Source organism: Rhipicephalus microplus, chromosome 6, assembly GCF_043290135.1.
Source record: "Rhipicephalus microplus isolate Deutch F79 chromosome 6, USDA_Rmic, whole genome shotgun sequence".
In the NCBI taxonomy this organism is placed as follows: Eukaryota; Metazoa; Arthropoda; class Arachnida; order Ixodida; family Ixodidae; genus Rhipicephalus; species Rhipicephalus microplus.
The window spans coordinates 200,859,123-200,878,214 of NC_134705.1; the positions used below are offsets into that span (position 1 = coordinate 200,859,123).

At 38.1% G+C, this 19,092-nt stretch overlaps 1 protein-coding gene across 8 annotated transcripts in view; it reads right to left on the minus strand.

Moving 5' to 3' along the window:
• Positions 1 to 19,092, minus strand: part of LOC119166902 (calpain-B-like) — a 106,402-nt gene that overhangs the window by 8,096 nt on the left and 79,214 nt on the right. For 5 of the 8 annotated variants that reach the window (XM_075867579.1, XM_075867577.1, XM_037418293.2 and 2 more), the window contains exons 8-19: positions 18,878 to 18,955; positions 17,534 to 17,709; positions 15,506 to 15,672; positions 14,729 to 14,946; positions 14,585 to 14,627; positions 13,150 to 13,285; positions 8,332 to 8,424; positions 7,289 to 7,315; positions 6,146 to 6,204; positions 4,897 to 4,965; positions 3,681 to 3,759; positions 2,232 to 2,348 (exon numbers count right to left, since the gene is read on the minus strand). In XM_075867579.1, coding sequence (XP_075723694.1) covers positions 2,232 to 2,348; positions 3,681 to 3,759; positions 4,897 to 4,965; positions 6,146 to 6,204; positions 7,289 to 7,315; positions 8,332 to 8,424; positions 13,150 to 13,285; positions 14,585 to 14,627; positions 14,729 to 14,946; positions 15,506 to 15,672; positions 17,534 to 17,709; positions 18,878 to 18,955 — 1,262 coding nt within the window. The remainder of the gene's footprint in view (positions 1 to 2,231; positions 2,349 to 3,680; positions 3,760 to 4,896; positions 4,966 to 6,145; positions 6,205 to 7,288; positions 7,316 to 8,331; positions 8,425 to 13,149; positions 13,286 to 14,584; positions 14,628 to 14,728; positions 14,947 to 15,505; positions 15,673 to 17,533; positions 17,710 to 18,877; positions 18,956 to 19,092) is intronic. The other 3 variants (XM_075867575.1, XM_075867580.1, XM_075867581.1) reach the window with 3 other exon arrangements.

The window sequence follows — 19,092 nt, forward strand, 5'->3', positions numbered from 1 at the left end:
CTACATGAGCATTTGTTTTGTTCCATACATGCTTGGGTGCATGCTGTCAACCTCAAAAATATGGTGAAATAACCACAGTGGTTACAGACCTGTATATGGGAATGTGTTTTGGCAGTAATGCAAAATGGAAATATTTTATTCTCCCAACCCTTATTTTGTGGGATAGCAGACAAAATATGGCTTAATATATTTTATAAAGATGTCACTAGGAGAGTGACTTACTGGGAGACACTGTGCATGTAAAGAAATAATTCATAAAAGAATAGGCATCGACAAAAAGTGCCAACACTTTACAAAGGTTTCACAAATCAGTCAAAAGTTTCATGTGCATTGGAAAGACATTACCCAAAGGAAAGTGAATCAAAGAAACCAAAGGCATCTTGCATTACATGTCATGAAATATATGTGTGCATATATGTGTGTTATGAATGCATACATTAGCCAATACAAACGGAAAAAAATTACCATACTAGCTTCACAACTATGCACTTTTGAAAATAGTAGAAGACAATGCTAACATTCAGCAACCAAATATTTTTAAAAGATATGGTCCCTTAACTATACAACCATGCATGTTTCAGCGAGAATTGCCGACTTCAGAAAAAACGCAGTATTTCACTAGGAGACCGCGTCGGTCAACAACTCGCTGCAGCTCTTATGTTCTTAATTAGAAAAAAGTTACCACACCTCTGAAGATAAGAGAAGCAAACTGCACCCGTATACCTGGTGCTGTAACTTACTCTTCTCATAAAAAATATCTGAAAATATACCAGGAGCAAGAAACATGGTTCACAAGCAGCATGGAAAACCTCAAGCACACACTGTAGGTGCTAGTACTGATCTGAACACTAAACTAGAAACACGGAAAATGCACAGACCTGCAACTGCTAGTTACTTGCCATCTTAATGTACGTGCAATCACAGAAAGCATACTTACACATCTCTGTCGCAAGATATGTGTGCATACCAGAAGGCTAAAGCTAGCACGAAACATATGGTGTGGCTTTTATACAAATTCAGTGAAAATACAAGAGTTGCTTAGCCATTCTGTATGTCACGAGCTATTGTAACCTTTCAATACGTAGCGACTAGCCCGACTTCTACACTTCCAGGCCCACTGATGCTACAGAAAAAGTGCCAGATTGCCATTACTTCACTTGAAAAGCTATTACTATTAGTACATTGCTTTCCTCACAACTTTTGTTCTACTTCACACAAATACAGTAAAAAGTGGAGTCGACCAACTTTTTCAACCTGTCCACTACAGCCCCTCACATGTTGTTCATCTTTACCACAACTGATTTCCAAAATGTTTTTGTTTGTCATCTTCTCTTGTTTCCTTGTGCGGATATCAGCAACAATCCGGAAAGCTCCCACTACGTGTGTTGGAGGGAAGAGCCCTGTTTAAGTGTGCAAATACTGCAGGATGGTGAAATCGACAAACTAAGATTGAGAACTATCCAATGAAAATATGAAGACTATGGGACTACCAACATGCACCAACTTCCAACTTACGCTGCCTGGACAAGCACAAACATCGTGAGATATAGAAAGTAGAACAGACAATACAGTTTCTGTGCCTGAGTATAAGGAACAAAATACCGAGAGTCAGGTTTACCCATGTGAATGTGCACGAGACTGCTGTGTGGCATAAGAGCAGGTTTTATGCAATAGATTGTATTCAACTGCTTCAGGTCTGTTACAGCTTGTCTAATAACAGCTTGTCTAGCAGTACTTGTCCACATCTAATTGGTTACTAAATGTAGTGGCTGAACTACCCAGTGTAACTGAGTAAGCAGGTGCAATAAATCAATAAGAAATATTGTGAGAAATGTAACTGATTACAAGTGATTAATTATGTGCAATTCATTACATAAACTCTACACTCATTTACAGTCTTTAGCAAAATGATACATCACATACCTCACAGAAACACACCCATGTGCAGACAATAATTCTGCATATACAGGTACATGAAGATATTTTTATCCAGCTGATTACCAAGGGCTTATTCTGGGTACTGTATCTTAGCCACATCATTACCCATAAAATGCACTTTGAAGAAAATAATTAAGTGAAATCCAGGCGGTATGTTTCAGTGAGGTCATGATAACAAGGCTAATTCGATCAAGTTACAGGCCTTGCAGTGAGCTTTCTTAAAAGCTGTTGCCCACATAACTAATGCCAAGGTTCAGTGAAAGATAACGGCAGTGTGGTTCGACATATCTCACCTATCATGGTCCTCAGCTTTACCGCACAACCAATGAAGTCCTCAAAAGCAATATTGCCATCGTCATTGCCGTACCGAAGGACCAGAGCTTTGAGAATATGCTGGTTCACTTGGTATCCTAGGAAACAGAAAAAGATATTGGACAATTTAAAATTCAATATGTATATGCATATATTTACATGACATATGCGTTTATGAACAGTGAAATTTTGCAGTAGAATTAGATGCAATTACGTGTAAATTTGTTTCAGATGTGGAACTAGATGCCAAGTTTTTTTTCTTTTAAGCGGTGTAGCAGCTGTGCACAGAGTGGAAAATACATAAAACATCATTGAAAAGCAAAGCCACTGTTGAAAGGAATAACATTTCAAGTAAGCTGTGTTTATCTAGGAAGCATTTATGTTTAGACTATGTCTGCAAGTTCTAAGATCAGTACGAGTGTAACAGTTTCCAGTTTTCATTGCACTTTATGTCAGAAATATTTCCCACATGTGATATACATAAAATGGCACGCTCTTAAATTGGACATTTATTTATGTAGCACTCTTGCACAGAGTCTGCATCATGTAAACACTACAAAACTGTATAAATGAAAACTATAACTCGTTCATCCACCAGACAGTTCTCACAATTTTGAATGTGTGAGACATGGTAAAACCATATTTTCAATGCACAGAATTATCTCGCACCTAAATAAGTAAACAGAAAACCATGAAAAAACAACAATTCAGTGAAAAGACAGACAATACATTGAAGGCCACTGAAAATATTTACTCTAAACTTGACAAAAATATCTGGAAGCAACCCAGGAAATAACAATCTTGATCATGAAGATAACTAAATTGCCTAGGAAGTAAGTAAGCAATGCTCATGTTTCTCATGTATGCTACGAAGCTAATGCATTATAATAAACTGTTTTGGTTCAACCGATAAGCACTAAAAACCATGCTCATCCTCCATCATTCATGCAAAATTAAATGTCACTTTCTATAAATTAATACATCTGAAATAATACACTATTAGGCTATAAGTTTAAAAATAATGAGGTTTACAAAGCCTTGGTACTTAGTGAACAAGGCATTATGAAAAACAATTGTAATTGCCCCTGTAATTAAGTTACAGTAGAGTACAACTGGAAATTTCGTACTTCACCTCCTTCCTACAACCTCTATAGAATTTTTTTTTTGCTGGACCAGAACGCAGCAGAGGTAACAAAGTGTGCAAAATGTATACACGTATAATGCTTGAGCATGGCAGTACTACAAACACTGTTTAATAATAAAAAAATTACAGATGTAACAAAGAGCATCTAACAAATGTTGTTTTTGCTATAAACATTGCAAGTCTAACAAATATGAATGGAAACCGTCCATGAATTAGGTACAGTCATGATTTAATAACAGTTATGCAAATGTTTGGCATAAGTAGGCTTTAGAGATGTAGGCCTCACCGGCGGAATTCAAGGCAGCCCTCAGCTCGAACGTGTTCAAATAGCCTGATCCGTCTTTGTCAAATGCTGTGAAGACATTCTGAAAAGAAAAAAGAGAGCATACAAATTACTCACACAGTGAATAAGTGCGCACCAGTGAACATTACTTTCCAAAATATTCCAGAAATGCCAGGCTCGTGCATTGCTCTCTATGTCACTACAAGAACAACGATTAAAGATTGATTTATAGCAATTTATCAATGATTGCCTTCGTGTTGTTGTGATGATATAAACTACCTCATATGCCAAAGCTAACTATTTGCTACAACTTGTGCATTATGTAAAAAAACTGATTGTTTGATATGTGGGGTTTAACGTCTCAAAACCACCATATGATTATGAGAGACGCCATAGTGGAGGGCTCTGAAAATTGAGACCACCTGGGGTTCTTAAACATGCACCCTAATCTGAGCACAAGGGCCTACAGCATTTTCTCCTCCATTGAAAATGAAGCCGCCGCAGCTGGGATTCGATCCCACGTCCTGCGAGATAGCAGCCGAGTACCTCAGCCATTAGACCCCCATGGCGGGGCATATAAAAAATCGATCCCTAGAATAATATACGGCATCACTGCAACCTGGGCATATAACAGTCTGTTTATATATGACACGAGCCTCTTACATATGGCAAAGTGAGGGAGGTTTGACGACAAAGCCAGGTTTTTAGGAAACTAAAAATTCTCCCGCAAAATTTAAATCATTACGACAGTAAACAGGGGTTTCCATTGAATATGACAGCTTCTTCTGCAAGCCTCTGCTATCATGTATGTGTATTATGTCAATAAATTATCACTAACAGAGGGTTATACAGTACATATTTATTAAGCCTGTTTCCCTAAATTTCATCAAACCATGGCTGCTGTCAGGTTAAAAAGCAACTATGGCAAGATTGGTTTTTATTTATTTTGACGAAACCACTCAACCAACAAAATTAGAACTTAAAGAGATGTGAATAGAATTGGTTCTACAATAGGAAATTGGCAAAAGAAATACTGTCACCGAACTGCCAACAAGGCCGTCACATATTTGATGAAGTCAACCTATTATGGTCACAACAAAGCTGGGCTCTTTTTTTAAAGCAGTTGCATGAAAAATAACTACTTAATTTGTGATACAAACATGCATGAGCAAATGACACATAAAACCATTAGTATAAGAGCTTTCTGTGCAAAACACACCTTCCAGGTCCTAACTAGGATCCAGAGAGCTCTGAACTCATCCAGCCCAAGTTTTCCTGAATGGTCGTCCTAAGAGTAGCAAGCAAAGAGTCAAGAAAAAATGGGCACATTGCTGCCAAAGTAAGCACACCGAACATTTGCTGAAAAAGAAATTGTGGAGGAGTTTTTTCAACTTGGCACCTATGCCCATGTGATTATGAAGCAAAATATACAAAGAATTTCGGTTTTGGTCAGAAATCCCAAAGCGTTGAATTTAACATTAATGAATGTGTCTTATATAGATAGGGTTCAGCACTAATTACATCTGCGCATGCAATGTTCTTAGCAAATATGCCCCATAGTTTATTCATGTGGCATATATACTCAAAAGATGGCGATATGGCACTCTCTTTTTTTGGGGGGGGGTCTGTGTATCCCCACATGCACCCTAGACAATTTATTATAGGTGCATTGTACAGTAAAATGTAGTGGATACCGAAGGTATGGGAGTTTCACTTGCCTGTCACTATACTACAGGCTTAATCAGTTGCCATCATTAGAGGGCACACTCCTAGGTCCTATGTCACTAACTTTTGCCCATTAATTTCACTTTGTACATTTGTCATTGCTTTGACAGAATCATCTAGCTTATCTTCTTGAGCTGATTCATACAGAAATGTTGACCTTCATGTCAACTTTTCGTCGTGGCTCTTGAAGTAGCCCTGGGCCAAATTCACAATGCACAGCGTAATGTAGAAATTTGTTTGGTAGCACATGTGGTGGAAGCCAATTACATGGTTCATCTAGTAATAAACAAGGTTTTCTGAATAGCCTGTGCTTATGTCAAAACGAAAACTTCAAGTATTTTGCATATGACAGTTATTGACAAGAGTTTCATTGAGATGTCATAACAAAATGATAAAATTATGTTACAATTCTTTTACGTCTTCTGTGGCTAAACTTGTTTTTTCAGTTAGTACACAAAGAAAGATTAAAATCGTTCTCTAGGCATGAGACTTGCAGATCTCAAGTTTGAAGAAGACAAAGATAAATTTTGTAAGGCATGAAGATAAGGCGTGTACGCATGAAGATAAATTTTGTAAGGTAGCCTATCATTAGATGTATCAAGAGCAACAAAAACGGACTGAGTGGCTGAGAGAAATGTAGCCATGTGCTTTATGGAATAAACTTCTAAATGTTTATTTTAAGCCAAGAATGAGTAATACAATATACTTCACAATACATAAATGCACAGTTGCAAAAAGGATACGTCCATGAGCGCCACCATGCTTCGGCACACATCCAAAGAAAACTGCTCAGACCGAATCTCTGTGAATAAAAAGTATAAAAAGTAAGCGAAGCAAAAAAACACATGCGCACTTTTTGCAGAATCACCCATCAGGCAAAAATCTCATCAAAATAATTTCTTATACTTTTCAGTGAAACACTCTGCAGTAATATAAACTTGAAATGGGGTGCAGTGAATGACTATGCGATGAGTAATAGTTGCATTGTCAGTTTCAATCCTAAAGGTAGTTTCAACACATTAGCCACTTCCAAGGCAATGCACACTCAGACATATGCACAAGGTCAGAATGAGAACCAGGGCAACCACGAGGCAATGCTACGAGTGTTTGTTAAAAAAATTATGCACAATTTCTACCATTGTTAGGTGTCACAAGGCGTAGTAACTATGTACTCGTCGCTTATAACTATATCATGACAAAACACTTTTAGCAAAATGTCATATTATCGTAATACCATGCTATGACATTGTGTGCAGAACACATGCCAGATTAAAAGGTACAAACAAATGAAGTCAGAAATAAAATAAAAATACTTTTGGCAGATTCACAAATCCCAGTAGAAGCAACTGACGAACATAGCTTAAGTAACAGCTAGTAGTATATTTTTGATGAGTGAAAAGACAATACCACTTGTTACAGTCTGAAAGTTAATTACTTGAATACTAGGCAATCTATCAATCGCAGCCTATTTAAGACCTTTAAATGCATGCAAAATTTACGCAGAACACTACTATGATTCCTTTACTTGTTTGGAAGCCGAACATTCTGGAAGACCACATTACATATTTCACTGCCCACAGTGATAGTGCTTTAACTGATGTTTGGAAACAAAAAATGCTTGAAACAAATGTAACAGAAGGTGAATTTTAGATTCAGACACAGGCAGCTGTGCCACGACGCTATTATGACATTGTGGTTCAATAGATTGCGGCTAAAGCACACACGCACACACAGACAACACTACTTGAAGCCAACATCAAGAGGGCAGTGAGATGAACAGGAGATTCAAGTGGACTGGAAAACTTGGAAAACTTATTTGGCTAAAACACAACCAAAGGACGACAGCTCATGCACAGCGACACACTGGAGAAGGTTTGCCCGCTTACCGTCGTCGTCACCGTTCTCCCGGGGAGCTGATTGGACGAAATGGGCGTTCGTGAGAGTGCCCAAAACAAGCGTGGGAAGACGATGGAGAAGGGAAGGTTTTTGCAACAAAACAGCGAGAAAAACAACACAGTTTCATTCTTCACTCACACTTGCATATGACGATCTTTGAAATACTTGACTCTTTGAAATAAAACTGAGAAAAGCCTAGACATAGGCATGATTTCACACATGGCCATTGTGAAATAAGCAATAAATGAGACATGCCAGACCAAATGTGCCTTCTACTCTCTATCTCTATAGACTAGTTCTACTCTCAACTCTAAACAGACTACCGTATGCTTTTCACATTAATTATAGCCCAGCTGCATGCCTTGCTCTTAATTGAGATTGCCCAGAATACATCATAAAGATGTTATCGATAAATGGCCAGTGTGAGGTATAGTGAACAAAGCAAGGCACCATGAATTTTATGGTGGTACAAGTCAGTAGTTTCTAAATGAATAGGCCACAAATTAAGGTATAAACCGAGGCAACTACAGCACTGCCTGCAGGTGCAATTATAAAAAATTAAGGTAACCACTGTCAACGTGATTTTACCTCTTGCAAGGACACAACATCTGACAAAAAGCACTTATTTTTAAAGCTCAGTACAATACGCAATCACTGGCATAAGAACCTTTATAGGTACTATTAAAATGAAGCACAGCTGCACCATGTGTCAGCTCTTTTACCAATTTTCAAAGTAACGGCCAGAACAGCCAGTCCAACATTTCAGATGCCGGTTGAAGATTAGCTTTGCTACTAAATGCCTCGAGTTATGCAAAGCCAAAGAAGAGAGAAAGATGAAGAAAAAGCGCCCAGAGAAGCGTACGAGTGGAGGTGCTACAATGGAAGCTATGCTCCCAAGAAAAAGCATGTCACTTGCCCAAGGAAAGCAACAAGCGTGCGTTGCGTTCTCCAATGTCCCAGTCAACGAGCCTAACGGTCACACATATACTCGACGTGTGTGTGTGCACGTGCAAAGAACCATACGAGGACTTACATTGTGAGCTAAAGCAGTCAAGACACTTAAGCAACTTGCGCCAATCACAATCTTGCTCGGGTGGTGGCGGCTTTGACACCGTGCGACGCACTGCTACAACAAAAAACCAAGGAGGATAGGCGCACAGGAAAGAGTATACGTGCACTGCGCCAAACATCTTTGAAAAATTTGATCTGACAAATTAAGAACTCAAAATGAAAGAAAAAAATGTGTCTGCACATGAAATCGTGGAAGTGAAAAACATGCTTGCGTCATGCATGCCACAAGAGCATGCTGTTTGGAGAAGAGATTAACGCTCAGTTGTGCTTATCTTAACTCATGACATGTCTGAGATACGTTTTCAGTAATCATTAGTCGGCAAAAATGTGTAGAGCTCACTTTGACTCATCCAATTACTGTAATATTTTGCCCTTAAGGCTAAGACCTTCCTGAACCGGACTCCCTCAGATTCACAGTTTCATCTGAGTCTGAGCAAGTTTGCCAACCTATGAAAGTAATTATAACATTGAAAAGCTACTGTGTTTGAAAGCCTGCGTTTTTGTGGTAATGCCTAACATGTTTCTCAAAAGTGTTTCAAAACTATTCAAATATGAACAGCCTTGAAAAATATTCAAATATGTTTCATACATGAAGAAAAGCTACCCATTATGAATAGATGTTCACATCCCTGTCACTACATCTCACTCATTATGAGTTGAGAATTCATATTAATGAAATGTGGGTGTTTATTCTTACTGCTTGCGCAGATGCAATTTTTCTGCTTGCAAACTCTGAGATGGCAAGGACAGTCGTTGAAAATATATGAAAAAAAAAGGGGGGGGGGAGTAAGCAGGTTGTTAGGATGCAGGCCAATACGTGTGCGTAGCATTCGTGCTGTTATGTTTAGTGCAGATCTGAGTGTGCAATCCTTGGCAAGCAGGGTCACAAAGGGTTTAAACTATGAGATGCCATTTCAAAGTGTCATAATATAATGAGCTACTGATAAACTAAAAAATAAAAGAAAACTCAGTACAGTATATAAATGTGCAATCGAATCAATCGTGCATATTACTACTATTGAAAGGAGTACTGACTTCACTTTTTTGACATGCGCCAAGTCATATAACACCATATGCTTACTTTGATGAACAAAATTAAGTTTAGATATCAAGGTGGTATATGCATCAACATATTATAATTATTCAGACGTCAGCAAATGTTTCCCTGTGTCATGATATTAAGATAAAATTGATAACACAGTGCCTGGTCTTCTTAAACCAACCTAAGTGCTAGATATAATAATTTCTTGATTCCAAATGATCATACTTGCCATGTTTCAGCCTTTAATATATGAAAACCTCTTTATGAGCTCCATAACAACGAGCATACAAGTGTGTCAGTACTCCTTTAACTTAGCAGGCTTCGAAAATTCCAGTCACATTCGTGCGAAGTGATCAATGCGGCACTGCAGGGTTCAAGCTATTAGTAGTCACATAATGCACATTCATGTTGTCAGTCGCACTTCCTGGAATGCACAGATTATGTTTGAAAATCTTCAATATGTAACTGATGCTGAAAGATACTAGTCAGAAGGCTTACTGCGAAAATGGCAAGGTTCTTCTCCTATATTTACCATCAAGACAGGTGCATAGACCTTTGCGGCTAGCAATTTCCAGTAGTACCATTGTCAAGTACGAACATCATTGCATCTGCTAACAAAACACTCGGGTTCTTAAAACGCCATTTGCGTCACGCTCCTAATAGTGTCAAATTACTAGCTTATCAATCTCTCGTAAGGACGAAGATAGAATACGCATCAGCCATTTGGAGCCCGCATCAAGCATATCTCATCAATCAACTCGAGTCACTTCAAAATCGAGCCACACGATTTATTCATTCTACGTACTCTTACGACGTCAGCATATCAGCACTGAAAACAGAATCTGGCCTATCATTGCTTGCATCTCGTCGCCACATTTCTAGTCTTTCCCTTTTTCACAAGTTTTTTTACAGCTCGCTCGGCAGGCCACCATACATTCTTCCTCTGGCACGCATCTCCCATCGCACTGGTCACCCGCAACAAGTTGAGCGGCCGCGTACACGCACCGTCACTTTTTCGTCCTCATTCTTTTTTCGTGCAGCTATGGACTGGAACGGCCTTTCTAACGAAATCACCGCCATAACCTGTCCTACCACCTTTTTGAACACCGTAACAAATTACCTTGCATTGTAAAAAAAAAAAAAAAACAATGGCTTTCATGTTTTCATATATGTACCCACCCTTTATGTAATACCCCTTCAATGGGGTCTTTAGGGTAATAAAATGAAATGAAAATGAAATGAAATGAAGTACCATAGCTTCAGAACTGTGAATGGCGGCTCCGACTCTGTCATTTCGTTTATAGTCCTGAGTGTCGAAAACTAGTGCTATGGGAGATCATCTTACATAGTTTTATTAGGCCAGGAAAAATCACTGAGGTGCCAATCCTTTCTCTTATTTACAAACCAGCAAGATCTCTCTGGCATAAACTTCAGGTGGCCTCTGAATAAAGATTCAAGAGAAGCTCTTGAAAAAATAAAGCTTGACTAATATTTTAAAGCACTCTCTGAAATATTTCTGAAAGCAGCATCTATAAACATCTTCTTCTCATTATTGGCAAATGAAAATGGTAACAAAAACTGCTTTTTCGCATACTTGATTTATAAGGTCATTGTATTTAAATTCGATTGTGACTCTCATGATCAGAAGCTACATTTAAGAATATTAAACAGCATAGTGTTTACCATTATATTGTTAAAAGCCTTAGCACTAATGCCTGCTCTTAAAAATTTCTGGCCACAGCATTTGTCAACCTATTTCATATCACAAAAGGTTAAGCACAAATTGAAGCACATTGGTTTAACATATTGAATCTTGATGATGGCAGCAACAGTTGCAATAGGACTCAAGAACCATATCATTAAGAAATTACTGTATCACATTTTTGTCAATGCAAGTAGCATCAACAAATATAATTTTCCATGTAGTTTTGCAATTGAATGTGCTAGAATATGCACATTCTAGAAAAGTGCGACTATCACCACATGAAAAAAATTTGTAACGATGCGGGGAATGAATTGTAACAAACTTTTACGCGCATTGCAGCTACCAGTGAGCCGTGAAGAAAGGAAAACTCTTGGTTAGTGCAAACGTTTGGCCAAGCAAACTTTGAATCACAAATAAAACACCACTTTAAGACAACAAAACTTTTCATCACAAAAGGAAACCTGGCTGGCAAAATGTAAGAATTGGTTTTCCTTTGATTATATTCATTCCTTAAATTTTTTAGTATCAAGCAATCTTGATGATAACATGGCTACTATCACTATCAAAGTAGGAACAGAAATAGCACAAAACAGAATCGTTTATTATGCAAATGCTAATATCCAGTCGACTTGCAGTAATTCAAACTGAAATATATTTTATAATGCTGCATCGTTTACGTAAATTTTGAAAATGATGTTTTAAGGAACTATTACATCAACATTAGGCTTTTCAACATTATTATTTCCTCGTGGATAGTGCCGATAAAATCACTCTTCCTTCTACATCCAAAATACGGCTGAAAAGTAACCCTTATTTTTTTAAGTGGCCAAAAAAGCCATATTTGAATATGGCTGGTTAAAGAAACAAACTTTAGTTTGCATTCATGTACTTCCTGCAGGATAATTAAACTATTAAACTATGGCTGTCAAATAAAACTATATTGAAACCTAACATGTGTGTCACAACTTCTGATGACCACCGAAAGATGGTTTCGAGAAATACTTTTCTGGCATTGCAGGTATAATAAAGTTGTTTTAGTTTATATTATGTAAAAAAAAGTGTGATTTTACACATTTATGTAACATATGTAGCAGATACATATGTATGAATTTGCTGATTGATTAAAGTGAACATTTTGCATTGGGCCATATTTTATTACATTTTCCTTAACTCCAACGTACTTTGACCTGCTATTGTGCTGCTGCAAGTTTGAATGAAGGCAAGTCGACTGAACATAATGACTGCACATAGCTTAATGAAAAGAAAATGTTAAAACTATGCGTGCAGTGTTATCATTTAAGTAATGAAACAACTTTCAATACACTGAGTAAAACTGTGCCAACTCAAACTTGTACCATGCAGTCACGATTCTATAATAATTTTTGTGGGCCAACTCCTTTAAACATATGTTCTACTTGGTCTGATAGCGTGAACATATTCAGGCAAGTTTGTAAGCCTTGAACTTGACTCACCACTATGCAGCAATGGCCATTAGGTTCTCCTGATGTTAAGAACAGTTGAGTCATAAATACAAAAATTAACACTCAGTGTGCTCAAAATTTAAAGAAGCAGAGAAAAGTGACACCAGCTTTCTCCTGCTTATGGCTTTTTCTTATAATCTTGCCTGTATTCCTTCAAGCACTCAAACATGCTACACATTCATCGCTCAGCCTAAATGTGAGACAACGCAAAGTATAACACTTCTGTATAGAGCTGGCCATCAAAAAATAATATAAAATGACAATTGCATGAAAATAATTTGTGTTGGAAGAGTTCTGCTAACATAACTGCTTACAGCCACCTTAAGTCATAGCTTAGGTGATATTGCACGTTCCTCTCTGACGTTTTTCTATAGATGATCAGCTTAGGGATCTTTATCACAGTCACACTTGAGTTAGATGATAATGAGAAAGCGAGGTTAAATAAATTTTCAAGATAAATGACTCCCAGAATGGTGTAAAGGTCAAGAACACTGCACAATGCAAATTCAAAGCCACTGCAAGAGTAGAAAACTGGAAGCAGCGTAGGGAAACCTTTGCGGAAGACCATGTTGAGGATCTTCTGGAGTTCATAGCTGTTCACTTCCATGTCATCACCAGCAATTTTGGCAAATAGGGCTCGCAACTGCTGAGCACGATCAGAACTGGGGTCCTCTTCTTTCGCACGAACCTGAGACACATTTCAATTAAGAGTCACCCTGCTCTCCTCACAAAAACATAAATACAGCAATAAAGTTATCTTATGACCATTAGGTATTCTTTCAAGCCTCTCTTCTCACTAATTGAGAAGGAAAGGATATGATTACCAATGAGTAAAATGAGACAAAGTACTGCTTTTTCGATTTCGTGCAGAAAAAATTTCAGTGCTGGTACAACAGTGTTAACATCACCAACTTGATATTTGGTTCCTGATAGAAGTTATTAAAACTTATGATCAATAAATTCACATAGCCTTATTTTGGAAGCTATAATTAGATGCACCTATGTGCAGTCATTCACTCAATCCTTACTGTGGGTGCCTGTGTTTGCGTTACGAAGCCGAAGCGATGCTGTAACAAAAATGACAAGCACTGGTAATTTAGGCAAAAGCAAAAATATTGGTAGGCAACAGTAGCTACATCACTTTTTGAACATGCTAAGTAAACCAAGCTATTCAACTATTATACAACTCTGTAGTGACAAAATAAGCCAGTCACTCTTATTTTACCACCAGTGAAACCTCACAGTTATCTTCCTTTCAGACCCAGCAGATATTGTACGGATATTCTACTTTAAGTAGACCTGCAACACTTTTTGAGCATGGTCATAAAACGCTGCCGATCAATAGTAGAAGCTCCTAAGAGCACGCAAGCCAAATATTATAGTGCAGCATGTGGCCTGGAATTCACAATGAATTCTCCATGACGGCTGAAAATTGCTTTCTCTTCTCTCGACAAATGACGGAAGATGCACAAAAATCACTCGTCACAGCTGTTCTATGAGCCATTGGCTGGTATGAACATGACGCACTTGGTCGTTACAGGGATCGCTGTAGGAGGCTGTCACTTGTCCATGTTTGCGCATGCGATCGCACTGAAAAATCCGCGTATTTGAAGAAGAAGAAAAAGGGCTCATGGTCACAAGGCGCGTGTGACATATTTTCTTTCTCCGTGCCATCCCTCCCAGCTTAGCTTCCAGTGCTTTCGTTGAGACGAGAAAAGAGAGAATAAATTTGCAGGGTGCGAGAAATCTTTGTAACTTCGCTCGTACAGGACGGATTCTAAACATTTTTTCAGCACTAAATTTGTGAGGCAATAAGCTGTTTTAGTGAATCCATTTTATGGCTACTTGAAAAAGTATTGCAAGGCCCCCTTTATTGCAAGGACATTCCTTAAGTTTTGTCGAATGTGTTGTTAACTGCTTTTAATTACATCATTAGTTTATTGTGAGACACTAACAAGACCTAACAATAAAACTATATTAGACTTACGTTATCGGCAGGAGGAATAATGGCAGGAGGTACATCATGTTCACTGGAAGAAAAAAATGGAAAAAAATATATATATTACACACTTGTCCAAGCTTGTACAGCATAGCCCGCACACAGAGCAAATGCCACGCTAACACCACGTACTGGGAGATGTTCCTTTTCTCAGTGAATATCCGCAAGAGGAACTCTCCCGTCTGGTTGGGCTCGAAAGTGGAGGGCACCACACAGTAGGTGCCGGGCGGAAGGTTGAAGCGAGTGGTCACTTCCCTCGAGTTGATGAACGTGTGCGATCGTGCCGCCGACGGATGGAACTTAAAGAACGTCAGGTCCAGTGGCGTCGGGCAGTTGTCAGGGTCATCGATCTAAAATGGGGAGCACATGACGAAATGCCGCTTGCTCGCATGAAAAACTTTGCTAATCAAAGCTGTGTGGCATAAGACTGCCTTTCTATTTACTATACTTATACATCCATTCATTCATACATACCTACCGTCAAGCTTTACCTGACCTAATGTAAAGAAAGATTACAATGCAACAACAATAACATAATAATAATAATAATAATAATAATAATAATAATAATAATAATAATAATAATAATAATAATAATAATAGTTTGTTTGGTTCAATGCAACGAAGCTGTGCATGAAGCTACAGCTGGGTGAAGTCTACGTGCTTTGGTATGCACGTCAATTTTCTAGCCTTCAAGTTAGCTCAGGAGATAGAGCACCCACTTCATAAATGTCTTGGTATGAAGTTTGAGTCCCAAACCACAACAAATTCTTCATCAACTGGAAGGATTTTTCTCGGTGAAATTCATTAAATTTTTTCGTAACTTTGTGCCACAAGCTGGTGAACGGTGAAACAGCTGCCTTCACTTTGTAAGCTTATGCAGAGCTTATTAGTGACGAGCATGCTTACCCTGTAGAGGGCAAAACCAATGGTAAGGAACAGTCCTGCCCCCAGAGTTCGGGCTGCCCGTCTGTTCTTCTGCATGAGCGCCACTATCAAGGTGCAGTTATGCTCGGCATCGTCATCGTCGGGATCCTCCAGGGTGATGAAATACTGCGGGTTCACCCAGAAGGTATCTGCATGGACCATGTTGATGTGGCAAAAACTGATGCCTATCATGTACAGTTGGGTAACACCTTAAGTGTACAAATTATTTTCAATGACCTCATCAGTTCATCCAGCCTAAGCAATCAAGAAATTTCAGCATAGATACATAAATAGACAGATGCGTGAGTGTACTCAGGAGTCAAAATATTTTTAATTGAATCAGCTTGATATTGACAAGCATCTGATGACGTCACTGTTAATGCACTCACAGTTGAATTCTTTAAAAGTGGACGTTTTTACAATGAAATGAGCAGCATTAAACAAAAGTAACAAAAGATTTCTTGCATCACAGCCATATAACAAGTGCTAAGGTGAGGCACTTTCTCAACAATGTGACTTGACATTGAGGTGTCTTAAAGGCACACTTCGGTATGCAGTAGTTAAACCGTGATATTTAAAAAAAAGTGGCCAAACAATTGTTTAAAGGTGTGGCACCATCAAAGTTGTGGCTAGCACGTTCTTTGTTGCAAACATTTCTGATTTCCAGCTAGCTCCACCCTTATCCAGTCTCATGTATATCGCTATGATAGGCTGGTGTGTTCAAGCAAACAATTAGTGTGCAAACGAACTGAAATTCTGAAAGAGAAAGAAGACAACAGCCGATTGCAGCACGAAGCCACAAGAAAATCCATACGGATTTCTCAGAAAGAAAAGCGTCCTTGTGGCTTCGTGCTACAAACAGGTCTTTCCCTTTCTTAACCCTCCTGCCACCTTGTGGGCTTCCCCAGAACTCATTGTGAACTGAAATCCTGTAAAGTTGTTTTCACAGGTCCCCGTGAGGATGTAGAGCACTTTGAAAAATGCAAGCATGTTCGGCTGCTTTGGCAACATGCTGAGAAAAAATGAGTGCAGGTTCGCAACTGATGCTCTCTTAACTGTAGGTCAACACTCATCGCACATCACTCTAATATGATTTGACATCACTGAAACTTTCCTTATGCTTCCGACACAGTGACACCGATGTCAGTCGTGACAGCAATGGCTCCTGATCGTGAGAATGAGCATTTAGGCACACTGTGCAAGCAAATAAAAATATATAAGTGTTAGCCAAGTCCAACACGTTGTACTGAGTGTCTTTGCATAGAGAGGAAGTCTACAGCAGGCTTTTACAGCCTCAAAGTTTGGTGGCACCAAACTTTTGTCTAAGACGTAAGGAAGAGAGAAGGTATACTTATATTTGAGTGATTCGAATATGTGAACAAATATTACAGTATTTGTGTTCGCTTTGGCATGAATTCAAATTATTCAAAATTTAGAAGTAGTCAGAATGAATAAATATTTATGTATAGTTGAGCGCATCTAACCCCCCCCCCCCCCCTTCTTCTTGTAAAGGTAGTTTCACTGCAATGTGAAAATGCTATGACCTGAAGCCACCTACAAAAACATAATAAAAAAACATTGCCACAAAGCCACACTTTAAGGTTAAATGCAGGTATTATTCTCATCTTGATTAATTATTAGGTTAACTTTAAAGGCATGTTATATGAGCTTATATGTGCTATGTATCGTAAACTTTAAAACAAAATTTTAAAACTTCATTATTCAAGGTTGCTTCCACTTCACTTCGAACCAAAAAACGCACATGCCTAGTTATAAAAAATATTGTGCAAGTTAGCTGGTTCATGACCAAAATGCTCTTTTTTATGCATAATCTTACTGTTCAAACTATTCGATTTGAAATTCTTTGACCAATTAAATCACCATTCATTTCATACTTCAAATTTTTTATTCAATCATCCTTACAATATTTATTGTTACTATAAACAGTATTATGCACTGTAAAAATTCATTAATAGATTGTCAATTAGAAAGGAACCTGTCTGTACAAACCGAGATAGTTTCGGCAACCTCCAGCGGTGGCCCCTCGGACCCAGGATCCTTCAAAGACCGACACCTCCCACTTCTTTTTTGACGTGTCTGAAAGTACCTCCTGGTCCAGCGAGTCGGGGCCCAAGTTGCAGATTTCCAGGAAGTGGAATTCCCGCATGAAGTCCCTTTCTGACATCCTAAAAATAAGGGGCAGAGAAGAAGCAGCATTGAGAACTCCAACCAAGCCACGAACTAAGTATACCTAATAAAACTTATTGTCTATTAGTCCTCATTAATATTGCCTCTAACAAAGAAAACGAGCCCTTAAATTTGCAATCGCAATATCACAAGTATTGCTACAAAGTTAGACTAAGCGAGGAAGGTTCCATAAAATGAAGACTGTCTAATCGGCATGCCAGATTTTTCCTATATTAAAAAAAATTTAATACAATATTTTTTTATTAAGTTCAACAGGGGCAACAAAAAAAATTTCTGCACAAGTAACTGGTGACTGATACATAGATGTGATAGATGGTGCTACATTATATGACATTATGATAACAAGATGGTATTTAAAAGAGGCATAACACTTAGTTTTTTTATTTCTAGATTAATTTTTATAAAACATCCTAAGTTTATGTAGATTTACAAGTTGATCTCAAAAATGATATTCTTTTTCTAATACATAAGGTATTTTGCAAAAGTATAAAATACTTTACGTGATACTTGGGAAGCAAGATCATTGCCAAGCTTAAAAAGAGTCACAAAGTAAGTCGGGAAATCCCAATAATCTGGAATCATAACAGTACACATTATAACAAACTTTAGTCTTCAAAACCCACTTGAACACTAGCGAACTTACAGTGGACTCTCAGTAAACGAATATTTGTTGGATTTGTTGAAGTGTGTTGGAGTGAATGGAAAACTGCTGCTTAAATGAAACAAATGCCTCTAATATGATTGGTTTCACACTTGAATATAGTTACCCAGTTCGCCTCTCAGTAAACAGAACTCCTGTTAAGTGGAACACATTTTCCCGGTCCCTTCAGGTTTCGTTAAATGAGACTCTACTGTAATTTTAACATTCACAGATGAGTCAATGTCAAGCTTAGATTTTACTCAAGAATATTTGACACACATACAATAATGTACAAATTTCATTATAAACTATATGCATCCTTTTTGTTTTGATTCTTAATGAGCTACTTTTATGGCGTGCCACATTATGCTTTCATAAACAGACCATGAATTCGCAAGCATGCAAGTGAAAAATGATATACGTAATGAATATGGATGAATATGATTGCATACAGTACTGATTTGTCAAGAATAACAATACGAAAGGTGTACAGGAAGGGCACTTGCCAAAATTCACCATCAGCATCGAATGTGAGGCCAATAGCTTCTCGCTCCTCGGGTGACACAAGGGACCATTCACGCGACCTGTGAACAACACAAAAACAGAAATAGCTGAACACCAAATGTGATTTCAAAAGATACATTACCCTTAGTTGTCATAAGTGATCGACACTCTTTAACTTAGAAGAAGTGTTGAAATATCATCTGAGAAATTTCATAAG